The 27,979-nt window shown below is 34.3% G+C and overlaps 1 protein-coding gene across 1 annotated transcript in view; it reads right to left on the bottom strand.

Moving 5' to 3' along the window:
- The window catches only part of LOC138698782 (protein bric-a-brac 1-like), a 131,762-nt gene extending 104,210 nt beyond the window's left edge, over nt 1–27,552 (bottom strand). Inside the window, exons 1-3 of the mRNA XM_069825006.1 lie at nt 27,506–27,552; nt 22,543–22,600; nt 20,659–20,716 (exon numbers count right to left, since the gene is read on the bottom strand). Of these exons, the coding sequence (XP_069681107.1) occupies nt 20,659–20,716; nt 22,543–22,600; nt 27,506–27,552 (163 nt within the window). The remainder of the gene's footprint in view (nt 1–20,658; nt 20,717–22,542; nt 22,601–27,505) is intronic.
- Between the last annotated feature and the right edge of the window lie 427 nt (nt 27,553–27,979).

Raw genomic sequence — 27,979 nt, 5'->3', positions numbered from 1 at the left:
TGAGTCTGAGGTAAATTAAAGTTTTCTCGTACGTGAAAAGATACAATACAAATTATTTCTTGTACTGTCAAAACAAATAATTCTCTTTCCTTTTAAAAGCTTTCTCAGTGTTTTAAATGAAACAGACAAATATCTTTAAAGAAACACATGAAGAAAGAAGAAAATTTGTAGGAACAAAAGCCGCCCTAAATAAGGGTTCGATAGATCGGCCTACTAATCGATTCATAAAGAATAATAAGTAAACAAAACAATTTTGTGACACTTGGAAAGAAAAAGAAGATATTTAAAGATTCATTATTGTTCGAAATAAATAAATAAAAATTTATTGGCTAAGGAAGAGACTTCTGAATCTTTATTGCAGTCATACAGTTAAAACATGATATATCATAACAAAATGTTTCCCTCTTAATTGTCTGAGTTTACTATTTCTTATTCCATTCATTTTAAAATTATGACGCTAGGAATATAGTACTGCATTAAGTAGACCACAAAACATTTACTGTAAATGTGCACAATCTAAAGGCACCAATAAGCAATATAATCGATACTGTGTTGTCACAATCAGTACTACACATTACCTTTATTAACTACAAATTATGGCAACTGGGAAAATGAAAACCAAGTAAATTAATCCGAATAGATTTGCATCGTTCACTTGAAGACATCTCGAAATAGTTCGTTGGTTTATATGAATGTAACTTTAGGGACTACAAATATCCACCAAACAAGTTTCATCTATGATTATATGACTCGTAATTCACATTTAAGTTACATAAATCTATTGTTTTCTAAATTTCTGAATGAACATAACAATGTCTGAACAATTCGTTAATATAGGCCTAATCTTTTTTGAACTCTAAGCATCAACAAGAACTTTAAAATAAATTGGAATTATTTAGAGTATATTATGCTGTTTCTCGTCATTCTATTGCATTTATAATCAAGGATTTAATTATACATGTGCAAAAAGCCTCCATGACCACGGAATAAAGGGAAAACTTATATCTAGGTTATAAAAAAAGTCGAAGAAATATCAGGATTTGAGTATATATTAAACAAATAAACTTGTAACTAGTGACGTTAGACAAACAAAACAGATTTTCTGAATAGCCTATAAGTTCATCTTAATCCTCATATATCATTAATAAATGTTGTAAGTCGTTTTTAATCACTTATCATGTTTAACAGATAAAAATGATACAAATTATGTATCAATTATTATAAAAAATTGAAATATTTCATAACTATTTACTTGCCTCTGCAGAATATATAAAGTTTTCTGCAATTCAGATTAATTAGTCCAAAAACGGAAGTGAAATATTTACAATCAGTAAAATGGAGAAGTTAACATTTATATTTATATATTTAAAATGCAACTGACAATGACAATTATTCTACTTTATAAAAAAGTTTTAGAATTATTTTAATTTAAATATGAAAGAGAATCATTCAATGTGGAGTGAATATTCTTATAGAAAGTCAAATTTCATGAAACGGTACATGAAGACAAGTGCTGCTATTGTGTGCTTGATGAAAGTTTGATATAATATGCTATAAAATTACTAATATTCAAATTTGAAAATGAACTATCACACTTTATGGCAATTTCATGCCAAGTTTAACCTATGGCACATACTACTTTATTTCGACATGATCACTGCCAACATATATCTTTAAAATCTTCCCATGATCATTTTCACTAACGCTTTTTGTAGGGTACATTTAAAAATTCTTATTGAGATTGAAAAAAATCTTCTATGCTTTAAATTACATTGCATCCAATAAAAATGCGTTCCCTCATGATTACTATTTACTATATGTCATCGCACCAAAACATATAAAATTATGAGTGAACAAGAAAATATATATAAAGAAAAATGTTTCCTAAAACTTATTTCATTGAACTACAAAAATATCCTCTCCCAACATTCACTCAAAAGATCTGTCCACTATAATCTTTATTTCACTCCATGAATCAGTGCAGTAATACGACGCAAGAAGAACAGCAATTAGTATCACAATAAGAGTTATGAAAAATGAAATGTGGTCACTTCGATACTTATTAATTGTGGCTGAAATAATACAGTAATTTACCAACCTTAAAGTCACAGTTTAATATACTTTACTTGTACTCTCAGACATTAATAAAATATTTAATAATAAACAGGAAATCATTTTTTACTTAATCACAATAAATTAAGTAAAGTCATCTCACTTAAAAATCACCCCTGACAACATGATCACATTCAAACTTTACACTCAACTGGATCTCAAGCATAGGATTTGAAGTTAACTTCAAAACACAATGAAGGTACAACACCCGGCTAGCCTTGAGCACATTAATGCACAGCTGATACTGATGTATGAAGAGCACTGTGTACTGAAACAAGGAATATTTCCCAGCTAAATCTATTTCCAGTTGCTATGAATTACACACAGCTGAAAGACTAAATCTGGGAATAATATCATCTTATGAGTGAAAGAAAAAAAAAAGCCATCTGAAAATTATCTGAATGAATAATCACATTTTATCATTTAAATAAACTTCAGTAACAATATATTTTTTTATTATTTTCTTTTACACCACAGCAATAAACGAAAATCACGTCTTTTTCCTGTACAAATTACAAATATGAAAGACAGTACCGGTATTCATTAATATAAAAAGCTTCTAACATAAGGATTACAATTAGTTGTACTAGGCCTATTGTAATATTAACATAAAACATGTTCACTGATTAAAGTTCTCGTTCACACTTTGTTAAAACCATAAAATTTACTTAGTCTTATGTTAAAAAGTGTTAAAATTGTTAAAAAAGGTATATACCTTCGACAGACAGCCCGTTTCGACTCTATGTCACGTCATATTCAGTGCCTCTTGAACCACTGGTGATCTTGACTCTACGTTGTGCATTTGTCGATGGTAGGAGTGGGGGTGTGTTGTTCCTATGGTGGGGGCTGGCTGTTTGTGTGTTATGATCTATTATGACGTCGAATAACGTGTGTGTATTGAACTGCAATTGTGTGTTAAGTATATATTGTGGGTATGCTATTGTATTCTTATATATTTCGTACTGTTCTAGGATGTTTAACTGTGAACTTTTTGGTGTGATGTGTAAAATTTCCATATCTGTTTCTATATTAATGTAGTCATGATTATTGTTGATAATGTGGTCTGCATAATTTGATGTGATGTAGGGTTTGGTTATAGCTTTAATATGTTCATTATATCTTGTGTGAAAGGATCTTCCTGTCTGTCCTATGTAAAAATGTGGGCAACTATTGCATTTTAATTTGTAAACTCCAGTTGAATTATATTTATTTGAATGTTTAATGTGATTATTTAGGTATTTAGGTATTTTACTCACAAAATTGCAATTCATTCAGAAAACTAAAATACAAGATAGCATACAAAACAAATAACAGAACACAGAAATACCTAAATAATCACATTAAACATTCAAATAAATATAATTCAACTGGAGTTTACAAATTAAAATGCAATAGTTGCCCACATTTTTACATAGGACAGACAGGAAGATCCTTTCACACAAGATATAATGAACATATTAAAGCTATAACCAAACCCTGCATCACATCAAATTATGCAGACCACATTATCAACAATAATCATGACTACAATAATATAGAAACAGATATGGAAATTTTACACATCACACCAAAAAGTTCACAGTTAAACATCCTAGAACAGTACGAAATATATAAGAATACAATAGCATACCCACAATATATACTTAACACACAATTGCAGTTCAATACGCACACATTATTTGACGTCATAATACATCATAACATACAAACAGCCAGCCCCCACCATAGGAACAACACACCCCCACCCCTACCATCGACAAATGCACAACGTAGAGTCAAGATCACCAGTGGTTCAAGAGACACTGAAGATGACGTGACATAGCGTCGAAACGGGCTGTTTTAACAATTTTAACACTTTTTAACGTAAGACTAAGTGAATTTTATGGTAAAACATGTTATTGTTATGAGTAATACGAAATTAAATCCAACGTATTACTTCCTTTTGTAATTAGTGTTTCTTTACAAATAATAGATTACAGTGACAACATAAGTGACTTAAGGTTAGGTAATCTACATTAAATTTGGTTTTATGTCAAAGAGTATATTTGATTGTTGAATTCAGTACCACTGGTATTCCTTGTTTCAGCAGACAGTTAAAATGGTCCCGAAGTATGCTAAAATTACTATCTCTCAGTCTATTCCTAAGATTCGTCACTGCGGTCGAAGTAAAGGGACACGATGCTATGCTTCTTGCAGAACGCCCACCACCACCGGAATCCAGCCAGTCCAGTGAACTGGAACTCTGGGTCACGGGCCCGCCTCAGCTTTTCTACAAATGCCAGAATCGATGCCAGGGACTTTTTGGTTCTGCGGTTGTACGGCTGTATGGAGATTTCGCAACAAAACTCCAGTACTGCGTTCTCCTCGATAGCCGTGAGACCTGCTTCCTCCAACACCACCATACGTTTAGATTTGCCAAGAATATTATCATAGAGAGTGCCCTTAGGAATGCCATAACGCGTCGACGCCTGGGTGAATCGCATCTTCTGCGTTACTACCGCATGTATAGCTTCCTTCAGCTGAGCCTGAGTCCAGGTGGGCGCTTTCAGTTTCAGGAGTGCGGGGCAATCTAAGAAATACAAAACAAAACAAACACTAATTCTACTTTCTAATAAAAAATTAAAAAAGCAGCTTCACTACAAAAACAAAACCAGGGCAAACCAAAAGAAAATGATAAAACAAATAAGCCATGACCAAACGAATTAAAGTTCGTTTCACAACACTACGAGTAACCGTCGAATCGTTCCACTTTGATAGAGGAGACGGAGGGAGAAGGGTCGGGATCACTGGGGGCGCCCTCTTGGGCCGACAGCCCGTAGCGGTAATTGCACGACGCCCGACTACTGACGACCCCAAGCGCTCTTGTGCGCCTCCACAGCGTCATCACGGGGATGTTGCACTTCTCCGCAGCCGGTTTTATTGGCGTCCCCTGCTTTACCAGTTCTATTGCTGCTAAGAGATCGTCTTGCGTCCACTTAGAGTTAGCACTTTTGGACATCTGCAAGGCTTTCCATGCATGAGGCTGCAAGAAGGGAGCAGCAGAAGTTGCTTGCGACTGCTGGGCTTGATCCAGAGAAGAGGTGCAGGAGATAGAAGAAGAATAACTAGAGCTCTTAGGAGGCACCAGATTGGGCTCTGAAATAAGAACCCATCAACGACAGTCAGCACAGTTCAGCCACCTGCTTCCTACATCCCATTAACACTTTCACATGGAAACTTTACTCTAAATTAACTTCAATCACTTTTGTTTAATCATCTGTTCCCAATATTAAATAGCAAAATTTAAGTTAAAACTCAAATTTTTATTCAAGTGTTAATTGCTCTGTCTGGCACGCGCACACACGCACGCACACACACATACACACATGCAAGTCAACACGTTGCAACAGCCAGGACATTCTCAAGCCTCTGGTAGGATGTAGAGAGCATGCATCACATCAAGCCAAGCACCCCGTCCCCTTCAATGCTTCCTCCAGTGGAGAAACAAGACAGCTTTCATCAATAACATTGTCTGAAGAGGTGATGGTAGGCACACGATCACGTCATTGCTTCTTCGCAAGTCTTCAGTGCCACAGTTATCATCAAAGGCAATGCAATCTACCGCAATTCAACAGCTGTCAGTTGCAGTCAAGCTCGTATCTCCTCGTGCTTGTGCGTCCTGTTGTGGGCCCATCTGACTATTCTTACTTATCATTTAAGTCGATAACTATGATTCCACAACGCATAATACATGTCTCCATTTACTAATATCCACCTCCGAAATAACTTAATAACCGTAAAATAAACGTGATCAAATCAAGATTTAAATTAATTCCCACCTCTTACTTTGATTGAAGTAACAAATTACAAATATGAAATAGCAAACACAACATTTCTTTTTGATACAACATACGACTAGTACAGAATATTAATAATAATTAGGGCTAGGATTTTTATGAAATTGCATCTCTTTTCTAGTAGGAAGCCAGAAACATAGCTGCTTTAGTATTTATATGTCATGTGATAAAACTGAGTGTTTTTAGGGTATTTTTTTTTGCATTTTTTGCCTGTTTCAACTCATAAGAGCATTTTTTGTTTTATTCGGTCATTTTTTAGGCATTTTCATTTAATTTTGGTCATAAATCCCCATTATTAATATAAAATAATGTTTATTTCCTTTTATATTTTCTTTACATATTTTGTCCATTAATACCCATTATTTTGTATAATATTTTAATCGTTTTTCTACACAAATATTCCCATTTTAACGTAGTACACCCCATGCAATGAATCAATCCAACCACCCCTTCAATATAGACTCCTCTATACCTGCTAATCCCGGATAAGAGTGGCTTTGTGGTAGACTACATGGAAACTAAAAGTAAAGTAAATCCATGGCGCTACAGCCCATGAAGGGCCAAGATCGACCAGCTGACTACTGACCTCACGTCCACATGCCGACGCAGAGATGAACGATCATACATGGAAACATCAGGTAAAATAATTAATTAAAGTGTACTACTTAGAAAAAATTATGTAACATTTCATTTAATTACTAGTCTAAATATTAAGTAGTACAAAACCTCTTTTCCTACTAAGCCAATTATGGAAGATCAATTTTTAGGGCATTTTAAGGGCATTTTTGAAAGATTTTTAGATCATAAATGCATTGTTTTTAGGACATTTTTTCATGATTTATAGGTCATCAAAATCCTAGCCCTTCTGATCTCACACATGTCTCGCACCAATCTAAACTAGACCGAGGATTTTGGAGAATAAAACTGTTTTTATATCTGACGCAATATGAATGAATGAATGAATGAATAAGAAATTACAGTTAGCTTCTGTTATGTGAAATGTGTCTATTCCGAATTATTAGGAATTGTTGATACTTTATACAAAAAATTATAACAATTTCATTAAAATTATATAAAGGAGCTTTCATCGGATTCGTAATATGTAATTGAACGTTAACTAAATAAAATAAATTGTTGGGATGGATGACAACTACAGGTATGTTTTAAGGTTATTATTTTGCCCAAATTTCGGTGATCAAAATGGTTTAATTTCGGCAAATATTCGTTTAAAAAAACAAGCAATTTCGCGCTTATTTCGTATTCTAAAAAAACTTAAAAAATAATATTTTTTAAATTATTATTGAAACAATCTCTTTGAAACTAACATAAAATTGTTTGCATCAATAATTAAATGCACGGCAGTTGTTGTTGCGGGGAAGAATTAGTCCCTGAAACTATACACACATTGTTGTCAGATGTTACAGATGTAATGCTGAACAATCAAATATGTAGAAATTGTCTTGTATATTTTATGACGAAGAAAATTTTCAAGTTTTATTTGGAAAAAAAGAGTCATTTTTCGTGTGAATTCTGCACTTCATTTCACCCTTTGATTTGATTACCTGGTTGGGTGCTATCACTTGCCATGTGGTTTTTGTTTAATCTAACATATGAATATTGTTTATTTTGTATTCATCTGTAACTCCAACCATGGGAGCATTCAAACCATACTACAAACTCCCATATTCAACCCACATATTCAGAATTTTCAAATTAGATAAATAATAGCTACAACTCAAGATGATGCACATTTGTAAATATTCGCACCATGACGTATAAAACATTTCTTAATTGAAGTTATTCCCAGAATCTATTAAAAGGGGTGGGGGGGGGTAACGGGTGAAATTTTGGTCATTTTCAGTCAAAAATCGCATTTTCGTTTTCTTCTAAAAATGAATCAGCAATCTCTTATTTATATGTTGAGCAAGTTTAAATGCTCTGCGGCGCTGGAAACCATAAAAATTACGCAATATGCAAATGGCTACACTCTTGAACTTCAATTGCATGCAAATTTTACAAGTTGCTTTCTCACACTTTTTTTTTCCAGCACATTTCGTCAGGTTCGAAGTGTAAAGGCTCTTACAATTATTTTGATCCCAGGAACATGTGGTTAACAAAATAACGCATGGGTTTTAGATTAAATGAATACTTTTTTAAATAAAAAACACATATTTATAGTGACAATGGAAAATTTCTATTTTATAGGGGAACTTACAAAACTCCGTTGGACTGCGCATGCGTCAATCTTAAAGAGTGACACGATATACTATTCACCTCCTCCTTCCTAATTGTCAGCCAATAGTAGTGCGTACTGCTAGCAGTGATGCGTCAGATGACTTGCCAATCTGTAGCGACAATAGTTCAGATTAATGGAGGGAAACTCCAGACTCCGCCTTCAGCACAGCGGTAAGGTTTAGTAACCTCCTACAACGGAGTTTTGCCAGTTGTAGGCCTATAGGTATACAGTGGTTATAAAAAAATGTCCTCTTTTGTAGTAAAGATATAGGAAAACAGATGAGTAATGTTTTTCTAAATATGCCACCAGTCTTGCAAAAATAATTTCAAACATTTTACTTAAAACCTGAGTGACACATTTCATTTTGAAATAATGTAAATTTTTCAGAATATTTTCGTTAATAACACAGAAACTAATTATTGACTCAAATAAATGAAACTTCACCACATCATTATCTATCACACTGTGATTATGTGTACAAAAATCAAGTACGTAGCTTGAAAAAATGTAGAGAATACAAATTTCACCCATAACCCCCCCCCCCTTACGTCTTGACATTTCCATGAGAACAATGTATTTAAGGGCACTTATAACTTCGAAGTACCATGCAGTTATTGACTAATAATAACACATATAGGGTGTCTCCGTAACAAGCATGTAGTATCTAAAAATAGTTCTTTATTCACGTTACAGGGTTGAACAAAGCCTACTGTTTGAAGTAGTTGGCTATTATACAGAATGTCATACAAATTCGTCACAAAGTTATATATATATATATATATTTTTTAATGAATCACCCTGTAATTCATTCCATAAATTTATTGCACTCTTTATATTGATTCAAATAATATAAGCCTGAAGCACCATAGCTTTGTATTCAGGTCATAAAAAAAAACAATTTAAATATCATGCGCACATTTTTAGCTATTTCATTAAAATATCTTTGAAAAGGTAAAGTAGTAGGTTATTTTTTACGACGTTTTATCAACAGCTTAGGTTATGTAGCGTCTGGATGAGATGAAAGTCCAGCACCGATAGTTACCCAGCATTTGCTCGTAATGGGTTGAGGGAAAACTCCGAAAAAAAACTCAACCATGTAACTTGCCCCGACCGGGAATCGAACCCGGGCCACCTGGTTTCGCGGCCAGTCGTGCTAACCGTTACTCCACAGGTGTGGACTGAAAAGGTAAATTTAATACAAATATTCAAATTGCTTCCCCTCTTCTTTCATTTCAACTTTTTTCTGTGCAGTCCTGTGATAAGATACATCTGCATGTCTCCACTCTGTTCTGCAGATTCCCTGCATTTTCTGGCTGTGTATCGCATACCACTGATTTTAAGTGTCCCCATACAAAGAAATCTATTGGTGCCATATCTAGACAGCATGCTGGCCGTCTTTGGTCTATTAGTTCCAATCTATCTTTGTATGAATTCCTTGTCCAAATACCTTGTCACAAATAACTTCTGTATTGTACGCTTCTGCGAAAGAACATTTTGAAGTCTGACTTGAAGAGTAGTTCTGACAAGAAGTCAATCAGAGGATTGCTAAAAAATCTGTAGACATATGGCGGCCGTTACTTTTGGATATGCCTGACTCTTTTCCAATGTCTTATGGATACCCGAATGTTTTGGTCAACACACACGAGCACCGCTACTGACTTATCATTACAAGTCACTTTCTTATGTCCTAATCGAAGAGGGTGATCCCAAAACGGGTTCAGTTCATTTTTATTAAAAGACTGGGCTAGTTTTTTTATCCACCGGTCTATGGACTGAGCGAGTTTTCAGGTAACATGCACAACAGCACAAACTTTTAGACAGGATTGACGTTTTTTTGGAAGAAAAGAAGCTTGAAATATGACAGAGGTAAAAAAATCATCTATATATATATATATATATATAATTGTGTGTGTGTGTAAATCATAAAATGGCCAAATGAACCGAACTAGTTTTGGGATCACACCTTTCAATTGTTTATTATTTAGTAATTCTTTATCACGACGAAGTTTTTGCTCAAATCTGACAAAAGTATTTTTATGCTCGACCATGCCGAAATGTAGTAATTATACACCTGGTAGCAGCCCTTTAATGGACCTCATTAAAGTACACCTATTCATTAAAGTTCAGGTGTTCCACCAATCAGAAAACACCATTGTAGCAACATGAAGGCGCAAGTATCGATTATTCTCGGATATGCAATCGAAAGACAACTAGCGAAACGTCACGGAGGCTGGAACTCCAATACTGTCGCAGAAGATTATGTTCTGTTACTATAATAATTAGCGTTAATTGTAAATAATATTCAAATAAATTCAATTTGTCATCACCTTTTCAATGTCTAAATCAATTTCAAGGTTATATCAAGATTAATCTTTATTTTACTCTCTAGATTATATCAAGGTCAATGACATTTGTTTCTAGGAAAAAATCAATACTTTCGCGTCTGCGCACATCTCACAATTTACGAGATATTGCACAAGGTCAGTTCCGCTGCCCAGTCAGATAAGAATAACATGAATACTTATGAATAATTTCAAGTTAGAAATATGGTCGAGCATAAAAAGTCGTATGAAACTTGCCTATATGGTAATTAAGACGCTCGTATGAAAATTATGAAACTCGCTTGCACTCGTTTCATAAACATACTCGCGTCTTAATTACTACCATTATAGGCTTGTTGCATAATGTACTATTAGAAGACCATCTTTGTTCTGGATAACGTTAAAGATAAGTCTGCAATTATATCGTGAATTTTTCCTGCACTCTCCATAAACAACGATAATATCCACATATTTATTCATCACTTGAAAACACATTGCAGCGTCTTTTAGTAACAGTCAAATGCTATAAAAACAATTCTTTTGTTGCCCTAGAAACATCACGACCTACCTAATATTTGTATTGAAATTCACCTTTTTAAATAATATATTATTTGTCATTAAGTAGCAAATATGATTTTTTAAATTTTGTTTTGTTAATAATCTGAATATAAAGGTATAATGCTTCAGATCATTTGAACCAGAATTAAGAGTACAACAAAATTTGTATGTCCAATTAAAAAAAACAACAACATAACTTTGTGTTACAACGAATTTTTGTAACACTGTAATTTATACAATGACTGTATAAATGCCAATAATTACTCCAAATGATAGGCTCTGGTCAATCCTGTAACATGTAAGTATTTTCATATACACTAAATTTGCTAGTTATGGGAGTGTTCCAAAGATTATAGGACACACTGTATACTCATCAATGCTCTGACATGTTTAGCAATACAAAACTCATATATGCATGTGAAGAAACTATTAGTCAAGCGATTATTATGTCTTCACGTATATGATAAATTGAAGTAATTTCGTACTCTAATGTATAAACCACTGACCACTTATCCATGAAAAATTACGTGATCATGCAGCTGCTTGACAATGCAATACTTTCTATCCAGCAAACTAATTTTCGATACAATATTAGGCCTACAGCAAAACTATAATACTTCTTGTAAATGTATCTCTCATAAGAAAATATTAAATTACTTTAATATATTTTACTAACTTATATTTTTAACTTGAGATAGTAATAGGGGGCATGGTGCAACAATTGTCTGGCAGATAATGTTAAATATTGTTAATCACAAAAATTAATGTCCTTCTACAGTAACGAATATCATTGTACTATTCAGTGGATATCAAAAAGAATTTGTGATGTTTGCTATGAACATTATTATTACATTATCATCTCAAAAGCAAATTATAATAAGAAGTGCTTGGAAGAAGTCACACTTAAAAGATTGTATTCAATATTCAACTGACATATTTGTACAATTTAACAAAAATAAAATAATGTTCGAACACTCCTTAATGTGTCTTTGGCTATTACGTCATTCAATTCATAAAACAGATTCATAATTTAGTACCAATGTTAATTGGGTCTTGACAGAAAATTAAAAATTTCACTCTGTTGTTTTTAAAGGCAAAAAAGTTACCTAATAACTTATGAATTTCATCAGCTGAAAAAACGTTTACATTAGCTAATATTACTAATTCTATGAAAATTAATTTCTGTATTTATTTAATGTTTTACTATAAAAATTATACCGAAAATTAAGAATTTATTGTAATGCAACATTCAAATATACAGGGACATCATTTTAATCTTACTTCAGTTTTTATTCTACCTGAGTTTTTGAATGTACTTCACTCCCACCCCTTCTACTAATGAAGTTCAACCGTCCTGCACACGATCCAAGACCGCATATACAGTCATAGAAGCTTTACGTTCAGAGTAAACAGTATGTTCCAAAAATATGTTCGCGTTTTCCAGTGACGAAAGAGCTTTCAATATTGAATCATTTTCGCATAGGTACTGTCGTCCATTTGCCTACGTCGCATCCCGGTTTCCCCCACCTGCTTCTATTCGCCTCTCTGTAAAGGCTAGTGGCTGGGCTGTCTCACCTCTTTTCTGAGAACATTAATTTCTGTTAGGAATTGAACGTCTACGTAATATTATACCCATACAATTGTTTAAAATAACTTAAATAAAAGGGCCTCGTTAACTGCCACGTGATTTCCTCCCTTTCCACGATCCTGCGATATAACCACTTGGACGGACAGTAGATAGCATGTCTGAGTAATTTTATCTTTTCGGATCGTGCAGAAGTGAAGACTGAATTTACATTTTATAGAGTAGGTACAGAATTATTTCAACATGAGTTACTGATACGAAGTACGAATCTGGTAATTGGATCACATACAATAGTCTATAGTGCGATAATATGCACATTAGAGCTTAAGCCTGTATCGAAATGAACAGCCACCATTTTAAAAAATGTATTTAAATATCCATATTATGGTTATTTTTCAATTTAACTTCATTCTCTATATTGTACGCTAATGTGCTGTAGATATTATAATATATACTGCATAATGAATACGTCCGCATGGATAGCTCCGTGAGTAAAAACACGCATTGTTCATACTGTACTGTATTTTGATTAAAGAAAAACCTAATGAAAATTATCAAACTCAAAAGCGTGATATTTCCTAGTTTACATAAATGGATGAACTACTTTTCTTCCCTCCTATACCTAGTAAAGTGATTTGTTTGTATTTTATGCCAGTATCATCGAACTCCAGTCTTGGAAGGGGGCAGCAAAGTGTGTTTCCGGTTCCCAACCGTTAATCCAAAGATATAGCCAGGTTAATATTAGAAATGTTAGTAAAAATAAAATGATGTCCCTGTACTAATCAAATCATTCACACTGATATATGGACGCGAAGTAGGGTATTTCTAAAAATGACTTCTAATTAACTTGCAAAATATTCAGCATTGTTTCCTACAATTTATTACTAACAACAAACTATAGGCTAGCCTACCTTTATTTAATATTTCAACTATTCACGAAAAAAAGAGAGGTATTTCGCCACTGTTTAAATGCTGAACAACATAATCAAACAAAACTTCCCTTTCAGTTTGTGCTAGGAAGTTACTTATTTTCTGTTGTCACATACAATAGTGAAATGACGTGATGTATATACAGGACCACTGCATTACAGTCACACATGTTAAGTGATATCATTAATGTGGGTATCATTCAATGCATTTTTAATTGATACTAATGAAATGCAATGCAACGACAAAGTACAGGACAAAGTGCACATATTTTTAAAACGAGGTTACATCTACATGTATCCGCGAATTCATTTCTGCTGTCTGTTTATGATTTTTAATTTTTACCAAAAGAAACAGTACTGCGAAAATTTTAATCCACAGTCCATTTAAAGAGCTTCCATTTGTGTGTGCACAGTGCACAATCAAGTAACATTCTTGTCTAAATAAAGAAATTAATTCCACTAGTTTACATAAAATATTTGTCATAATATCAGAAGGCAAGGATCTAACAAGAGCTCCACATACACATATTTTAATGAATATTACACTTTTACTACGTCACACTACTTTTGACCAATAAAACGGTGCGAAAGGACGTCTTTCAACCAATCATGGCTGCTTATCGCACAATTTTATCGCGTCCCTAGCATTTGTTTAATTTTATCGCGTCCCTAGCATTTGTTTATTTTTATCACTACCCTAGCATTTGTTTCATTGTTTGCCAACATTTCAAACTGCACTGGTCTGGACGTCAAAAACAGGAAATTACAAACCACTCCAGTCGATGCACAGCACTTTCAAATATGACTTGGAATGGCATTCAAGAACAAGAATTAATAAAGATCACTGGTCATAGCTATGCATCTTCCCTGAAACCCTATTTACAAATAAATGAAGAGCGCCATTTGGAAATCCTGAATAAGTTGAGGGATACACCATGTACATCAACGAGTTCACTTCTTTTACGCACATGTCCAATATAACATCAACTGAACCACCAACCACTAAAACATTCAAATTTGAAAATTGTACTTTCAATAATTTTCTTTTAAAATTATTCATGTTTATTTTTTATTTCATCATCGTTAATTAAAACGTTTCTTGTTTATTTCATCATCCCCAATTAAAACTCTTCTAACACTCGTTTATATTATTTAGGTTATGTTTGTTATAGCTTCTGCTATATGATATTATGAATAGTCACGTATCAGAGATTGTTTAATACTAATATTTATTGAAAATCATCTGTCAAGTGACGTTGATTACTGGGATCGGGATAATTGAAGTGGAACGCAACTATTTTAATAAAAATGAAACTGAATCAACAAAGCCTTCTTGACCAGTAACCTTCCACAGAATTCAATGAAGATTCCATAGTTGGCACAACTGATATCAAGACAAGAGCTAATAATAACACACTACTGCCATCTACTAGCGTAATATTTATAATGTTGAGATGGTACAAATTTGAAGACAGTTTTGTATTTTCGTAAGTCAATATTTTATTGTATTGGAGTACTTCGTTACTTCTAATCTTTATATACTTTCTTCTAATCGTGTAACAGTCTGTTAAATCCCACTCAAGTTTTGATTTTCTCTAGATAAATCAAAACCTCTAGTGAGATTACTGTTGATAATAATTCTGGCACATGGTAACATTTAATTAACATTTCAAGTAGGTCCCTATCTACATTACACGTTTGTTCTAACATGAAAATTGAAATCAATGACTAAATTTTTTAATTTATGTACAAAGAAGGTGATGGACAGTATCTAGAAGGCTCTGAAGTGTGATGATGTCATAGAAAGTCACCAAGGCCACCGAAATATATTCAGTACAATAGATTTCCTTCGAGTAAAACTAAATAAAGCCGCAAAAAGCAGAATACAATGTTCTTTAAAAGTGGGCAGTAAGAGATGAACATTCTACCAAGTAAAGAGATACGTTTGCAAGTAAATCCCGAAAAGACAAAGTATATGATTGTGTCTCGTGACAAGAACATAGTACGAAATGGAAAAATAAAAACTGGAAATTTAGCCTTTGAAAAGAAGGAAAAGTTCAAATATCTTGGAGCAACGGTAACAAATGTAAATGACACTCGGGAGGAAATTAAACGCAGAATAAATATGGAAAATGCCTGTTATTATTCGGTTGAGAACCTTTTTTTTTTTGATTTGTGTGCTTTCAAAAAAAAAAAAAAAAAAACTGGAAGTTAGAAATTATAAAACAGTTATATTACCGGTTGTTCTGTATGGTGGTGAAACGTAGACTCTCACAATATGAGAGAAACAGAGGTTAGGGTGTTTGAAAATAAGGTTCTTAGGAAAACATTTGGGGCTAAGAGGGATGAAATTACAGGAGAATGGAGAAAGTTACACAACGTAGAACTGCACGCATTGTATTCTTCACCTGACTTAATTAGGAACATTAAATCCAGACATTTGAGATGGGCAGGGCATGTAGCACGCACTGGCGAATCCAGAAATGTATAGCCTACAGTAGAATCTCTATTATCCGTGGTAATGAAGGGGGTGGAGTTAACGGTTAATCGAAAAATCGGATAATCCGTACCATAAAAAGTTTTCATAAACTAACTACATAATATTTTCCTAATTTCCTCCGTGGTCTTTTCTCTTAATATGCTAGGTAGTGGATCAAAAGTTCAATCATTTAAGTCCGGTTTTTTTATAATTAATGTTTGATTTTCCGATAAGTCAGTTATTAAACCATTATTTATTGTACTTAATTCTGGTTTTCAACGACGGGTTTTTAATGGCTAAGGAAACTCCTTATGACGACTGTCTGTGGAAACATAGGAATAGTAGAGGTCTCATGTTGTAGATTTACAGATTTTATACAGTTTATATTTTATTTTTTATTAGCCTAAATGGCGTACAGTTGTAATTCCTATCTAGTCTTGTGATGTGAAATGAACCACATTTTCTCTTTTCGCACTTTTTGCCGTAGTCCAACATGTTTTCTTTTGGCGCTTGTAAAATATATTTTGCATAGAAGTTAAACAGTACGGCCATAATGCGTAAGGGTAAAGATTTATAAAAAAACACTCTGTAGGAAAAAATTCGTACTAATATAATGTACAGTACTTAATATTTTTTTCTACGAGCGAGAAAGACAGTCGGATAATCCACCAATCGGTTAATAGGGTGACGGATAATCGGGGTTTTACTGTATAGAGTGAGGCCGAGACGTAGATGGGAGGATAATATTAAAAAGTATTTGAGGGAGGTGGAATATGATGGTAGAGACTGGATCGATCTTGCTCAGGATAGGGACCGATGGCGGGCTTATGTGAGGGCGGCAATGAACCTCCGGGTTCCTTAAAAGCCATTTGTAAGTAAGTTACAACATTAAGGTAGAAATATATTTAGGGAATTTCTCCTGTAAAGTTAAAATCAATTATCAGAAACGTTAAATTTTGTGCTCGCGAACACAGTGTAAATACTGCAAGAGCTTATTTCATATATGAATATATAAAACTAAATGTGTTAAGTTTTTGAAATAAGAATATCCAGATAGGGTTTTTATTTCGTTACTATTGGATAAACATATGCTTATTGTTGTGAAGCATCTTACTTTGAAAATTATCATCCTCAGAACCGTTTATGTAAGTTAAAAAAGATTCTAGTTGAATGAAAATTTAGAATAGAAGTCACATAAGGGACAATGTCCACTCTAAAATAAACGTACATTATTGCATAATCTTCTTTCAGTAGCTTTGATGCATTAACCATACGAACTCCTTAATGACGATTGCCTTCCCGCATCTTTTAAATATGACTAATTAATCATTTACATGCTGGATATCTCTGCTATGTAAATATGTTTTGGACAATGACAAATGGAACTAATTTACATCTTTTGTTTTACTGTGGGGCTTTGTATTATTCATTTTATACAGAGCAACGAAGTGAATCCAATGCATCTTCTGATATCATCTATGAATTGTTATAAGCCAAAGAAGAGATAATTCAAGAACTTTCGATGTATTCTACAGGTCGAATGGCAAAATCACATACAAGATTCAATATTGGGCGTATGTATGCTATGAGAAAACCTACTCCAACATGAATGAAGATCTCAATATATTCTGTTTTTATACAGAAGAAAACTTCCCGTCGTTGAGGTCAAACGTTACGGCGAACCCTGCCAATCAGTAACAAGAGGGGGTTGGGGATGTGCTACTTACTACCGTATACCTGTTTGACAGGATGTTCCTAAAATGCGTTAACGTTCTTTGTTATCGTACCTCAGTCTAGGCCTGTTTGTATCCTAGCTAATATCAGTTTTTAAACACGTTATTTACAATTAAATTTCATTCAAGATCATAGATAATATTGCTCTTTGTGTGCCTAGTAATTACTTTATATTTAATAACAAGCAAGTCGTATGTCGTGTTTATATGTATTTATAGAGCAAAAATATCAATGCAAGGAATGGAAGACTGGTTGTCTCACGTCCACAAGCTTCAGCAGAAGTGAACGATCGTCCATCCACCAGTACTGGGTATCGTGTAGTTAGCGATTTAATTCTCCCCTCCCCTCCCAGCCGTTGTATCTGGTTCGCGGAATCTGATTTCGCTATCTATCTCCAAATTCATTACGATGCTGGGTTGGCATCGGCCCCACACACTGGACGAAATCCACGAGAAAATTTCTTCCCAATTTGGATTCGAATCAGCGCTCCTTCCGCAACGTGAGTCCAGATATGATACCTTAGACCACGATGCTACGGCGAGGGACTTTTGAATCTTAGGATATATAAAAATACAGCCTTTGTTTGGGTCGCATTCTCAATAACCTTAAATCCTGTTTATATAAAAATACAGTTTTTGTTTAGGTCGCATTCTTGAAGTATTAACAATTTATTTCTTTATAGTATAAAAATACAGTCTTTTTTTAGGTCGCATTCTTGAAGTATTAAGAATTTATTTTTTATATAAAAATAGTCTTTGTTTAGGTTGCATTCTTGAAGTATCAACAATTTATTTTTTATATAAAAATACAGTCTTTGTTTAGGTCGCATTATTGAAGTATTAACAATTTATTTTTTATATAAAAATACAGTCTTTTTTTAGGTTGCATTCTTGAAGTATTAACAATTTATTTTTTATATAAAAATACAGTCTTTGTTTAGGCTGCATTCTTGAAGTATTAACAATTTATTTTTTATATAAAAATATAGTCTTTTTAGGTCGCATTCTTGAAGTATTAACAATTTATTTTTTATATAAAAATACAGTCTTTGTTTAGGTTGTATTCTTGAAGTATTAACAATTTATTTTTATATAAAAATACAGTCTTTGTTTAGGTTGCATTCTTGAAGTATTAACAATTTATTTTTTATATAAAAATACAGTCTTTGTTTAGGTTGCATTCTCGAAGTATTAACAATTTATTTTTATATAAAAATACAGTCTTTGTTTAGGTTGGATTCTTGAAGTATTAACAATTTATTTTTTATATAAAAATACAGTCTTAGTTTAGGTTGCATTCTTGAAGTATTAACAATTTATTTTTTATATAAAAATGCAGTCTTTGTTTAGGTTGCATTCTTGAAGTATTAACAATTTATTTTTTATATAAAAATGCAGTCTTTGTTTAGGTTGCATTCTTGAAGTATTAACAATTTATTTTTATATAAAAATACAGTCTTTGTTTAGGTTGCATTCTTGAAGTATTAACAATTTATTTTTATATAAAAATACAGTCTTTGTTTAGGCCGAATTCTCAAAATATTTAACAATTTATATTTTTTAACTAGTGGCGGGTACTTGACTATTTGTCATTCACTCATATGAAGCCAGTTTTGTAGACCAATTTACCGACAGAATCGTGACCCAGGGTGCTCCATAGAAGGCTGGTCTACACTACACCCGCGATGAGATGAGATGATGATGGAGATTTGTTGGGATATTATAGACAAACAGAAGCTCCTGAAGAAAACCGCTGTGTTACTTGGACCACGGACTTGCTCAACACAAGTTATAAATCATGAGTACATCCGGGATCAAACCCTGATTCACATAATTGTAAGTCCAGCGCTTTACCCACTAGACCACCATGGCGACGTATAATTTTAAATCAAAACCTATAGAGTACAAAAGGGGGGGGGGGAGTAACATAAAATTTAATCAAAATGCTTAATATTTAATGATTTTCGTACTTCTGCTTTCAGATTTCCAAAACAATCAACATAGAGAAAGCTTTTACCTATCACCAGATATTTACTGATTACCTTTAAGATAGCATCGTCTTCTACATTAGATTGTGGGATTTCAAGATTAATACAAATTATAACACGAGGTGTTATTTTTAAACTACTTACGTATTGTGATAACTTGTAAGAGATCTGGAGATGAAGGGTCATTGGTTTTATCGTAGCCTACATAATTGGTTTCGAATGAAGGAAATTTCACACAAGCTGTGTCATTAAACCTGCTCACAACCATTTTACAAATGGCAGATTCTAGTAACAGACTACAAAAATGACTATCACAATATATGCGAAAATCATTAAATCCGTTTCTTTCACAACTGTTACAAAAATCATAAATTAATGAGCAATTTAAAAATAAGTCAATTTTATAACCGCTTGGCTACTGCCTTGTAACGCAATGGAGGGCACATTCGCTGGAGACAATACCATCACGTCGATTTACGTTCGGAGACACATATAACTCTAATAGACGTGTTTTCCCCTTATTGGAAAATATCTGACATAACATCACACACACTACGAAAACACATGACATTTCCTATGATAAGTTTCTGTAAAGTGTATTAACTATCCACAGTTAGTAGTAAAAATGTATGTACATAACACTTTCATATTGGTATGTGTTAATATAAGATGCAATGGAATTTCAATCAATATGCTACACTGAATTTCACTGAAACGCCAATACTGTAGTATGGAACATTACTACATAATGACTTCTGAGACACAGTGTGTTACCAGTAACAAAATAAACACACACTGTTACGAAGTAGTCTAGCTACTACGGCAGGAATGCAAGCCACACGGAATTTGCTGACAATCAAGGATAGGGTTTGGTTACTTACCGGCAAGAGACGATGTAGATGCGCCAAGCCAAGCATGTGAAGATTCCAGCAATTTGGCCTGAAACAAAGACAGAAAAATATTATTAAAATAAGCAATTTAATTATGAATTTATCTTCCAGAAGCAAGATTTCATTTATAGGATGGATGAGGGGGAATATCATTTCGCCTCTGGCAAAAACATCTACACCACTTCTACAATGCTTATTCCCGCCGGGAATAATTCCTTCCTACTGCATTCTCCTACAGATTAATTTGTAAATCTAAATATGTACGCAGTACTTTCAAATATAAATTATTATTAAGCCTAGACTATTATTATTATTATTATTATTATTATTATTATTATTATTATTATTATTATTATTATTATTTCATTATTCTCCTCAAGTCCTCCTACAGGGGGATAAGCTCCAATCACAATAAAATATCATCATCATCATCATCATCGTCATGAACTTCTTCATTTTAGGCCCGTAACACACTTGAAGAGATTTCGCTGCGAGAAATGTGTTGCGAGAAAATTCAAAGATTTATAACATGGATTCAAATGGACGTCCACACACTGGAAGAGATTCTCGTTCGAGGCAAAAACCTCGCGCGAGTTTCTCGCTGGAATCGGTAGCTCAGCGAATTTTCTTGACACATTTATCAAAGATGTTTGACATTTATACTCTTTATGACGATTGAATGTAGAAAAAGATATCACAGGTGGCGATGAATTGTATGGTTTTTATTTGAAAATGAGGAAATATGGCTGATTATTTCAGTCAGAAACTTATCGGACTTGTACGATGTCACCCGTAGGTCTATTTATATGATACACGGAATTAAAACTATAAAAACACGAAACTTAAAGAACAAATCTGGAGTCAAATATCAGATTATCTGAAAATAAATAGGGCTATATTTTATTTTGATGAGATTTAATAGTATTAATTAAACATTTGAAATAATGTATCTGTATTTCTTAACAGTTTACATAATTTTAATCAGAACATAACAAAGAATCTTCTAACATATCATGAATGGCAAAAGAACTGAGGTCTATTCAACCTGAAACAGCGCCTAAACGTATCATCATCTAAATCGAAATCAGTGACCGAAACTCGCCCTTATCTTCGTGAGATACAATATGGTTTCTAGATATTTCTGGCTTTAATTTTAGGCCTACTTTTTCTTTTCATTAACAAAATATGTTCATGTAACTCTATTTCCTCATCATCTGAATACTCAGATTCAACATAGCGTTCGTACGTAATTTGTAAAGTACGACAATACACGTAAACACATAACCTATAATATTTTCCCCAACGAGTCATTACTATAATCAGAAAAATGCTTTCTGCATGAAGGCAGTGCATAGATGATCATAGCGAGGTGTGATCTGTGATAGCGAGAACTCGCCAAGTGTGTGGAGGAAGGCTCTTCGCCTCTTTCTCGCAACACATTTCTCGCTAGAGAAAACTCTTCAAGTGTGTTACGGGCCTTAAACCATGTGATCTGTAACGATAATCTGAGAAAAATGGCCTCGATGTCTTGGTCCTCCTTGATCTCTGTGTTCTCATACTGAGAGTAATTTTGGAAGTCTCTCCCTTTCCATTTTTTGTACATTAGTTCTTCCACTGTTGAATTTCTTCAGTTATACAAGGAACTTGTAATGTTTTTGGGATATCTATGTTTCTTTTATGATTCAATCTTGTTATACTCAATAACGATATTAAAAAAACGCATCTGAGCTGCTTCAAGTTTCTGTGAATTTCGCTTACCGGTATTTAATATCCAAATTTCGCTTCCATAACTGACTGCTGCTTTTGACGCAGTGGCTGTTCGTGCCTGAAATAACACAGGGTTCACTACTTTTATGATATTACAGTGAAACTTACCTTCACGGACACTTCCCAATAGCGGAATCCTCTCAATAGCGGACATTTTAAAATTATCCTGCAAAATAACATTGACCCTTATGATAAAATTCTTCCAAATAGCGGACATTCTCAATAACGGACGCGGACACTGAAAAGTAGCCTATCTCCCAACAACAATTAAAACTTCCAAATAACGGACAGCGGGAAAGAAAAAAAGAAAAAGACGGTTGTAAATTAAACGGAATTCTTTGCAACAATCATTATCGTGCATTTGAACGTTTTTGTACTTTATTGAAGGTAAGCAGCACAGTTGTTAGTTGTTATATTGTACGTGAGCAGTCCGTACTTTCTTAGTTTGTTAAGTTGAGTGTTCGGAAGTAAAGTCACATTAAAAATGTCACAAAAACGTAAACGTTTGTCACGAAAAGAGAAAGTGGATATTGTAAAGCATAGTGAGAAGGAGAAATTAAGTGTTCGTGAGTTGGCCACAAAGTTTAATGTGGGAAAAACTCAGGTTAGTGAAATTTTGAAAAACAAGGATGTTATTTTAAAATCATACACTGAGAATGCAGTTCTAGATTTCTTTGTGTAAGGTGAAGTGGTACAGTGACTGATGTTTATTTCATTTACAAAACATTTACTGGTACGATTTCTCTCTGGATGAATACTGTAAACAAACTTACAATCGTACTGTCTACTGTACTGTACTGTAAAATATAGTGTTGAATATGTATGAGAAATTTTGGTGAATGTTACTTATGTCCCGCCCACTATAGGAGACATAGGCCAGTTTTACACTAATCCTAAACATTTAGTATAACTTGTGGTGAAACGAGCGTTTAGCGACTTCCGCCGATTTTGGAATAGACATCGACGCACTTGAACTGCCAACATAGAAAACAAAAAATCACACTCAATCGCTTTCACCTTCATCTTGACGGGATAATAAAAGCCTAACCTAACCTAACCTAAGTGCGTCGGTGTCTATTCCAAAACCGGCGGAAGTCGCTCAACGCTCGTTTAACCAATATATATTCGTTCAGTGGGCGGTGGATACTCTACATTGACCGAAATTTTAATGTACAGTATACATACTAACGATTTTCTAAATAGCGGACACTTCTCAATAACGGACATTTAATTTTTCCCCGGCGGTGTCCGCTATTGGGAAGTTTCACTGCATATAGTTTCCCAACAATTTAAACAATATCTAATTTATGAAAAAATAAATAGGGTAAACTAGGGTCTGTTGGACACTCTGTACTTTAACGTGTTACCTCGCCACTTGTGGGCACCACATTCTGCTAGAAGTCAATGACGGAAGTAGCCACGAGTGGGGCTACTTCCGTCATTGACTTCTAGCAGAATGTGGTGCCCACAAGTGGCGAGGTAACACGTTAAAATACAGAGTGTCCAACATGCCCGACTGTCCAACAGACCCCAGTTTACCCTACTACAGTTCTTCAAAGTACATAATTGCCTTAAAACGAGTCTGATGATGATGATGATCAATTATCTTTGAAAGAACATAGCGATTATTCCTTACGTTATGATTCTGTCTTTCAATATTCTGCCTAAAAGCTGAGCTAAGCTGTTGCTTAATTTCTGTTCTTCCAAGGACTGACAAATCTAGGCAAGCATTCTTATGAGCAATAGATTCCTCATGCTTCTTAATTTTCTGTGTCAAACGGCTTAAATCTAACACACCAGTGCATGTCCAGCTCGTATCTTTACCCTTAGCAAATAGCAGGCACGGGCATTTCTCCTACTCGTCTCTTTACATATATCTAACGTTCCGTTTTGTAACTAACTTTTATTTTTACATTTACTATGTATAACGGCAAATATGTAGTTGCATTGCACTCGTGCAGCTGTCCGGGTAAATAGCGAAGTCTTCATCACTGGCGGTAAGTTTGGAAACTAGAGCAGCGTAGTGGGTGTGTCAATGCCCGACTGTTGAATTACTATGAAAACTCGTACATGTTTCGTAGCCGGCGTTCCAAGCAAACAAGTCTTCCTTTGTTGGAGCTATTACGCACAGAAAATGCTTCATATTCGACCTGAGATGTCCACGGAAGTCGATATCTTTTTACTTCGACTTCACATACAGAATGCAATTAAAATTCGTACCTTAGGAATAAGAAAGTTAGAGCCATTTTCAAGATCATTAAATAGCTTCAAAATATACTGAGTTGTAGGCCTACTATACTTTTTGAAAATTAATTTTCATAAATCCTCATACACAGAATGCGAAATGTAAGCGTATGATGTGTATTGTGTCAAACTGTGGTAATTTCAATATAGATAGTTGGTGAAGCCAGATGTATGTACTGCTATTTAATGTAAATAGAGATAGAAATGTAATATTGATGCAGGATGAAAATAAAACTCTCAAAGTTTTTTCGTCTGTAAGTTTGAGGCACTGAAGGAAACAAAAGACGGCAAGAATCGAACAAATGCAATAAATTTCTTGTTACAATTAATTATACAAGATGGATGTGATTTGTAACTAGCAAAATTTGAATCTGTGACTCTGAAATCAGCTACATGGGTCGGTCAGGTTTTTTTGCCGCTACTGTACATCTATTATCAGCCAGTACATCTCACTTGACGATATGTGCCAGAGGAAAATAATTGTTTGTATGCATCTGAAGTCTGATTAGTCTAATATGTAGCTAGTCGGTGATGTACGCAATGGAGGTGAAAATTTATTTTATTTAGTAGGTTATTTTACGACGCTTTATCAACATCTAAGGTTATTTAGCGTCTGAGTGTGATGAAGGTGATAATGCCGGTGAAATGAGTCCAGGGTCCAGAACCGAAAGTTACCCAGCATTTGCTCATATTGGGTTGAGGGAAAACCCCGGAAAAAATATCAACCTGGTAACTTGCCCCGACCGGGAATCGAACCCGTGCCACCTAATTTCACGACCAGACGCGCTAACCGTTACTTCACAGGTGTGGACTGGAGGTGAAAAGAAACTGGGCACTCTACCTCGTTATATTCTGCTCTAGTTGCCTCAAGAGTGGTGCCTTGTTGGTATCACTTGTGAGGTTCAGACCTGTCTTCGGATAGTTGACTAAACAACAAGAACATATGATAGCGGATTAAAATGATTTTCTAGTTGTCAGGTTGAACTGTCTTTTGCCAGCATTGTTAGCCAATACCTGGTAAGGTTTATCTTGTCTCAGTAGCAATAAAACCAAGTCCCTTTAAATGAAGGTGGAGATTAAAGGAGGGTTGTAAATTTTCAGGATTCCTTTCAAAACCTTGTTATTGTACAGGCTGCCGGAACTCAATTTCTTGAAAGACAAGCTCAGTGACGGAACTACACAGTACGAAGAGAGATATTTTGTAATTTTATTTTGCGCTACAGAATGTATCAACTAGTCCCTTCCGCCACTGAATGGGTGGACGGCATCGCTCCACTCACCCATCGCCATAACAATACAGACGAAGTAAGACATATCTCCTTTCTCTCTCTTTTCACAGTGAGACAAGATACATCACACAGACTTTAGTGATAGATACGAATATAGTCCCGTCGCTCTTATTTCCGGCAGCCAATCACATTGCATGTCGGCTACATTTAAACGTGTGAGTCTTGTCATTCGCTATTGATGATGTAATGAATTTCCTAAGGCTCGATAAATACTTAATATAATCGCCCACAATTTTGGCTCTTTGGCAGAAATCACACAAGGACGTTATTTGCCGCTCAATTATTTGCTCAATTACAGTGCATTTGATTCATTATCATAGGAGCTACGACATGATAATGTTTAACGGTGAAGCAAATAGATTCCTCATCTGGTAGCTCGGCTAGGAAAGAACAAAAATGGCGAACGATACTACCTACCTAGACTTTATAGAGCCTTCACTTCCTAAAATGTAAGCAAAGGGGAGGAGTCACACCGGAAATAACAGCGACACGACTATAATTGCAGTTATTTTCTGCCTGTGAAGAAGTTGCCAACGTTCATGAAACGAAAGTTACTAGCGCGTTTTATTTTAAATTTGAACGCAACTAATAATTAACACCTCTCAACGAAAAGGTACGATATGGTAAATATTATTATTATTCAGAGGATAATTTACAAAGAGGATTGTATACATTAAATAAAATATTAAAAGACTTTGGGATGGAAATTTCAGCACAAAAATCAAAAGTAATGGCATTTTTAGGACAAGACCCAGTCAGAAGTAAGATAATACACAACGACCAATGCCTCGAACAAGTGCAAAATTTCAATTATCTGGGTTGTGAAATATCTTATCAAAATGAAAAAGATGTGAACAAGAAAATTACCAAATTTACACAAATTCTAGGAATAATAAACAATACATTAAAAGCTAAATTAGTACAAGAATAACAATATATAATACATTAGCATTACCCTCCCTTTTATACGGAAGCGAGATTTGGACATTAAAGAAAAAAGACATGAACAGAATCAGAGCAACGGAAATGAAATTTTTCAGGAGGACACAGGATATACTCTTTTAGACCGAAAAAGGAATGAAGAAATTTTAGAACAATTAGAAGTAGAGTTAGTAGAAGAAAAAATCAGCAGATACAAATTCAATTGGCTAGATCATATAAGAAGAATGGAAAATTCAAGAATCCCAAAAATTATGATGCAGTATAAACCTAGAGGACATCGTCGACCAGGAAGACCTTTAAGAAGACTGCTAGATGGGGCCGAAACAGGTCTACAGAGGCCTAATTCGTGAAGAATGATGATGATGATGATGATGATTATTATTATTATTATTATTATTATTATTATTATTATTATTATTTTCCTGCTTTGGTGATATTTGTTAACAGTTTGCAATATTGAAAACATGGCCATATGTAACGTGAACTCCACTAGTCTGTTGACGCACGTGGAATGCACTCATCAAACTCATACGAGGTCTCGTCGACGATCAATGAGACGCATTAAGACCATGCACACTGGACTCGTAACAACTTACAGACTGGAGGGGGCAGCAGGATCTGCCCTATCAATCGATCCCCTCATTCCTTATCTTCATCCACATCGCAACAGATGTGCAAGCAGAGTCGGTCGTTTCTGGCCCACAGCCTCTACTGTTCGTGCATGGGAGGAAGTCACTCTACTGTGCCAAAAATTATGAACTTCCGAATTGTTCGACAATTTCGAAACTATTATAGTACATTATGCAACGAGCCTATAATGAAGGTAATTAAGAAGTGAGTATGGATATTTATGAAACGAGCGCAAGCGAGTTTCATAATTTTCATACGAGCTTCTTAATTACCATTATAGGCGAGTTTCATACGACTTTTTATGCTCGACCATATTTCTAGATTGATATTATTAATTTTAATTGTATCTGACCTTCAGCAATGTTCCGTATGTTGTGAACTGTGCGCAGACGCGAAAGTATTGATTTTTTCCGAGGAACAGATGTCCACATTGACCTTGC

This window comes from Periplaneta americana, chromosome 4 (genome assembly GCF_040183065.1).
Source record: "Periplaneta americana isolate PAMFEO1 chromosome 4, P.americana_PAMFEO1_priV1, whole genome shotgun sequence".
Lineage (NCBI taxonomy): Eukaryota > Metazoa > Arthropoda > Insecta > Blattodea > Blattidae > Periplaneta > Periplaneta americana.
The sequence above is the reverse complement of the archived record's forward strand: the minus strand, read 5'-3'. Positions and strand labels throughout refer to the sequence as shown.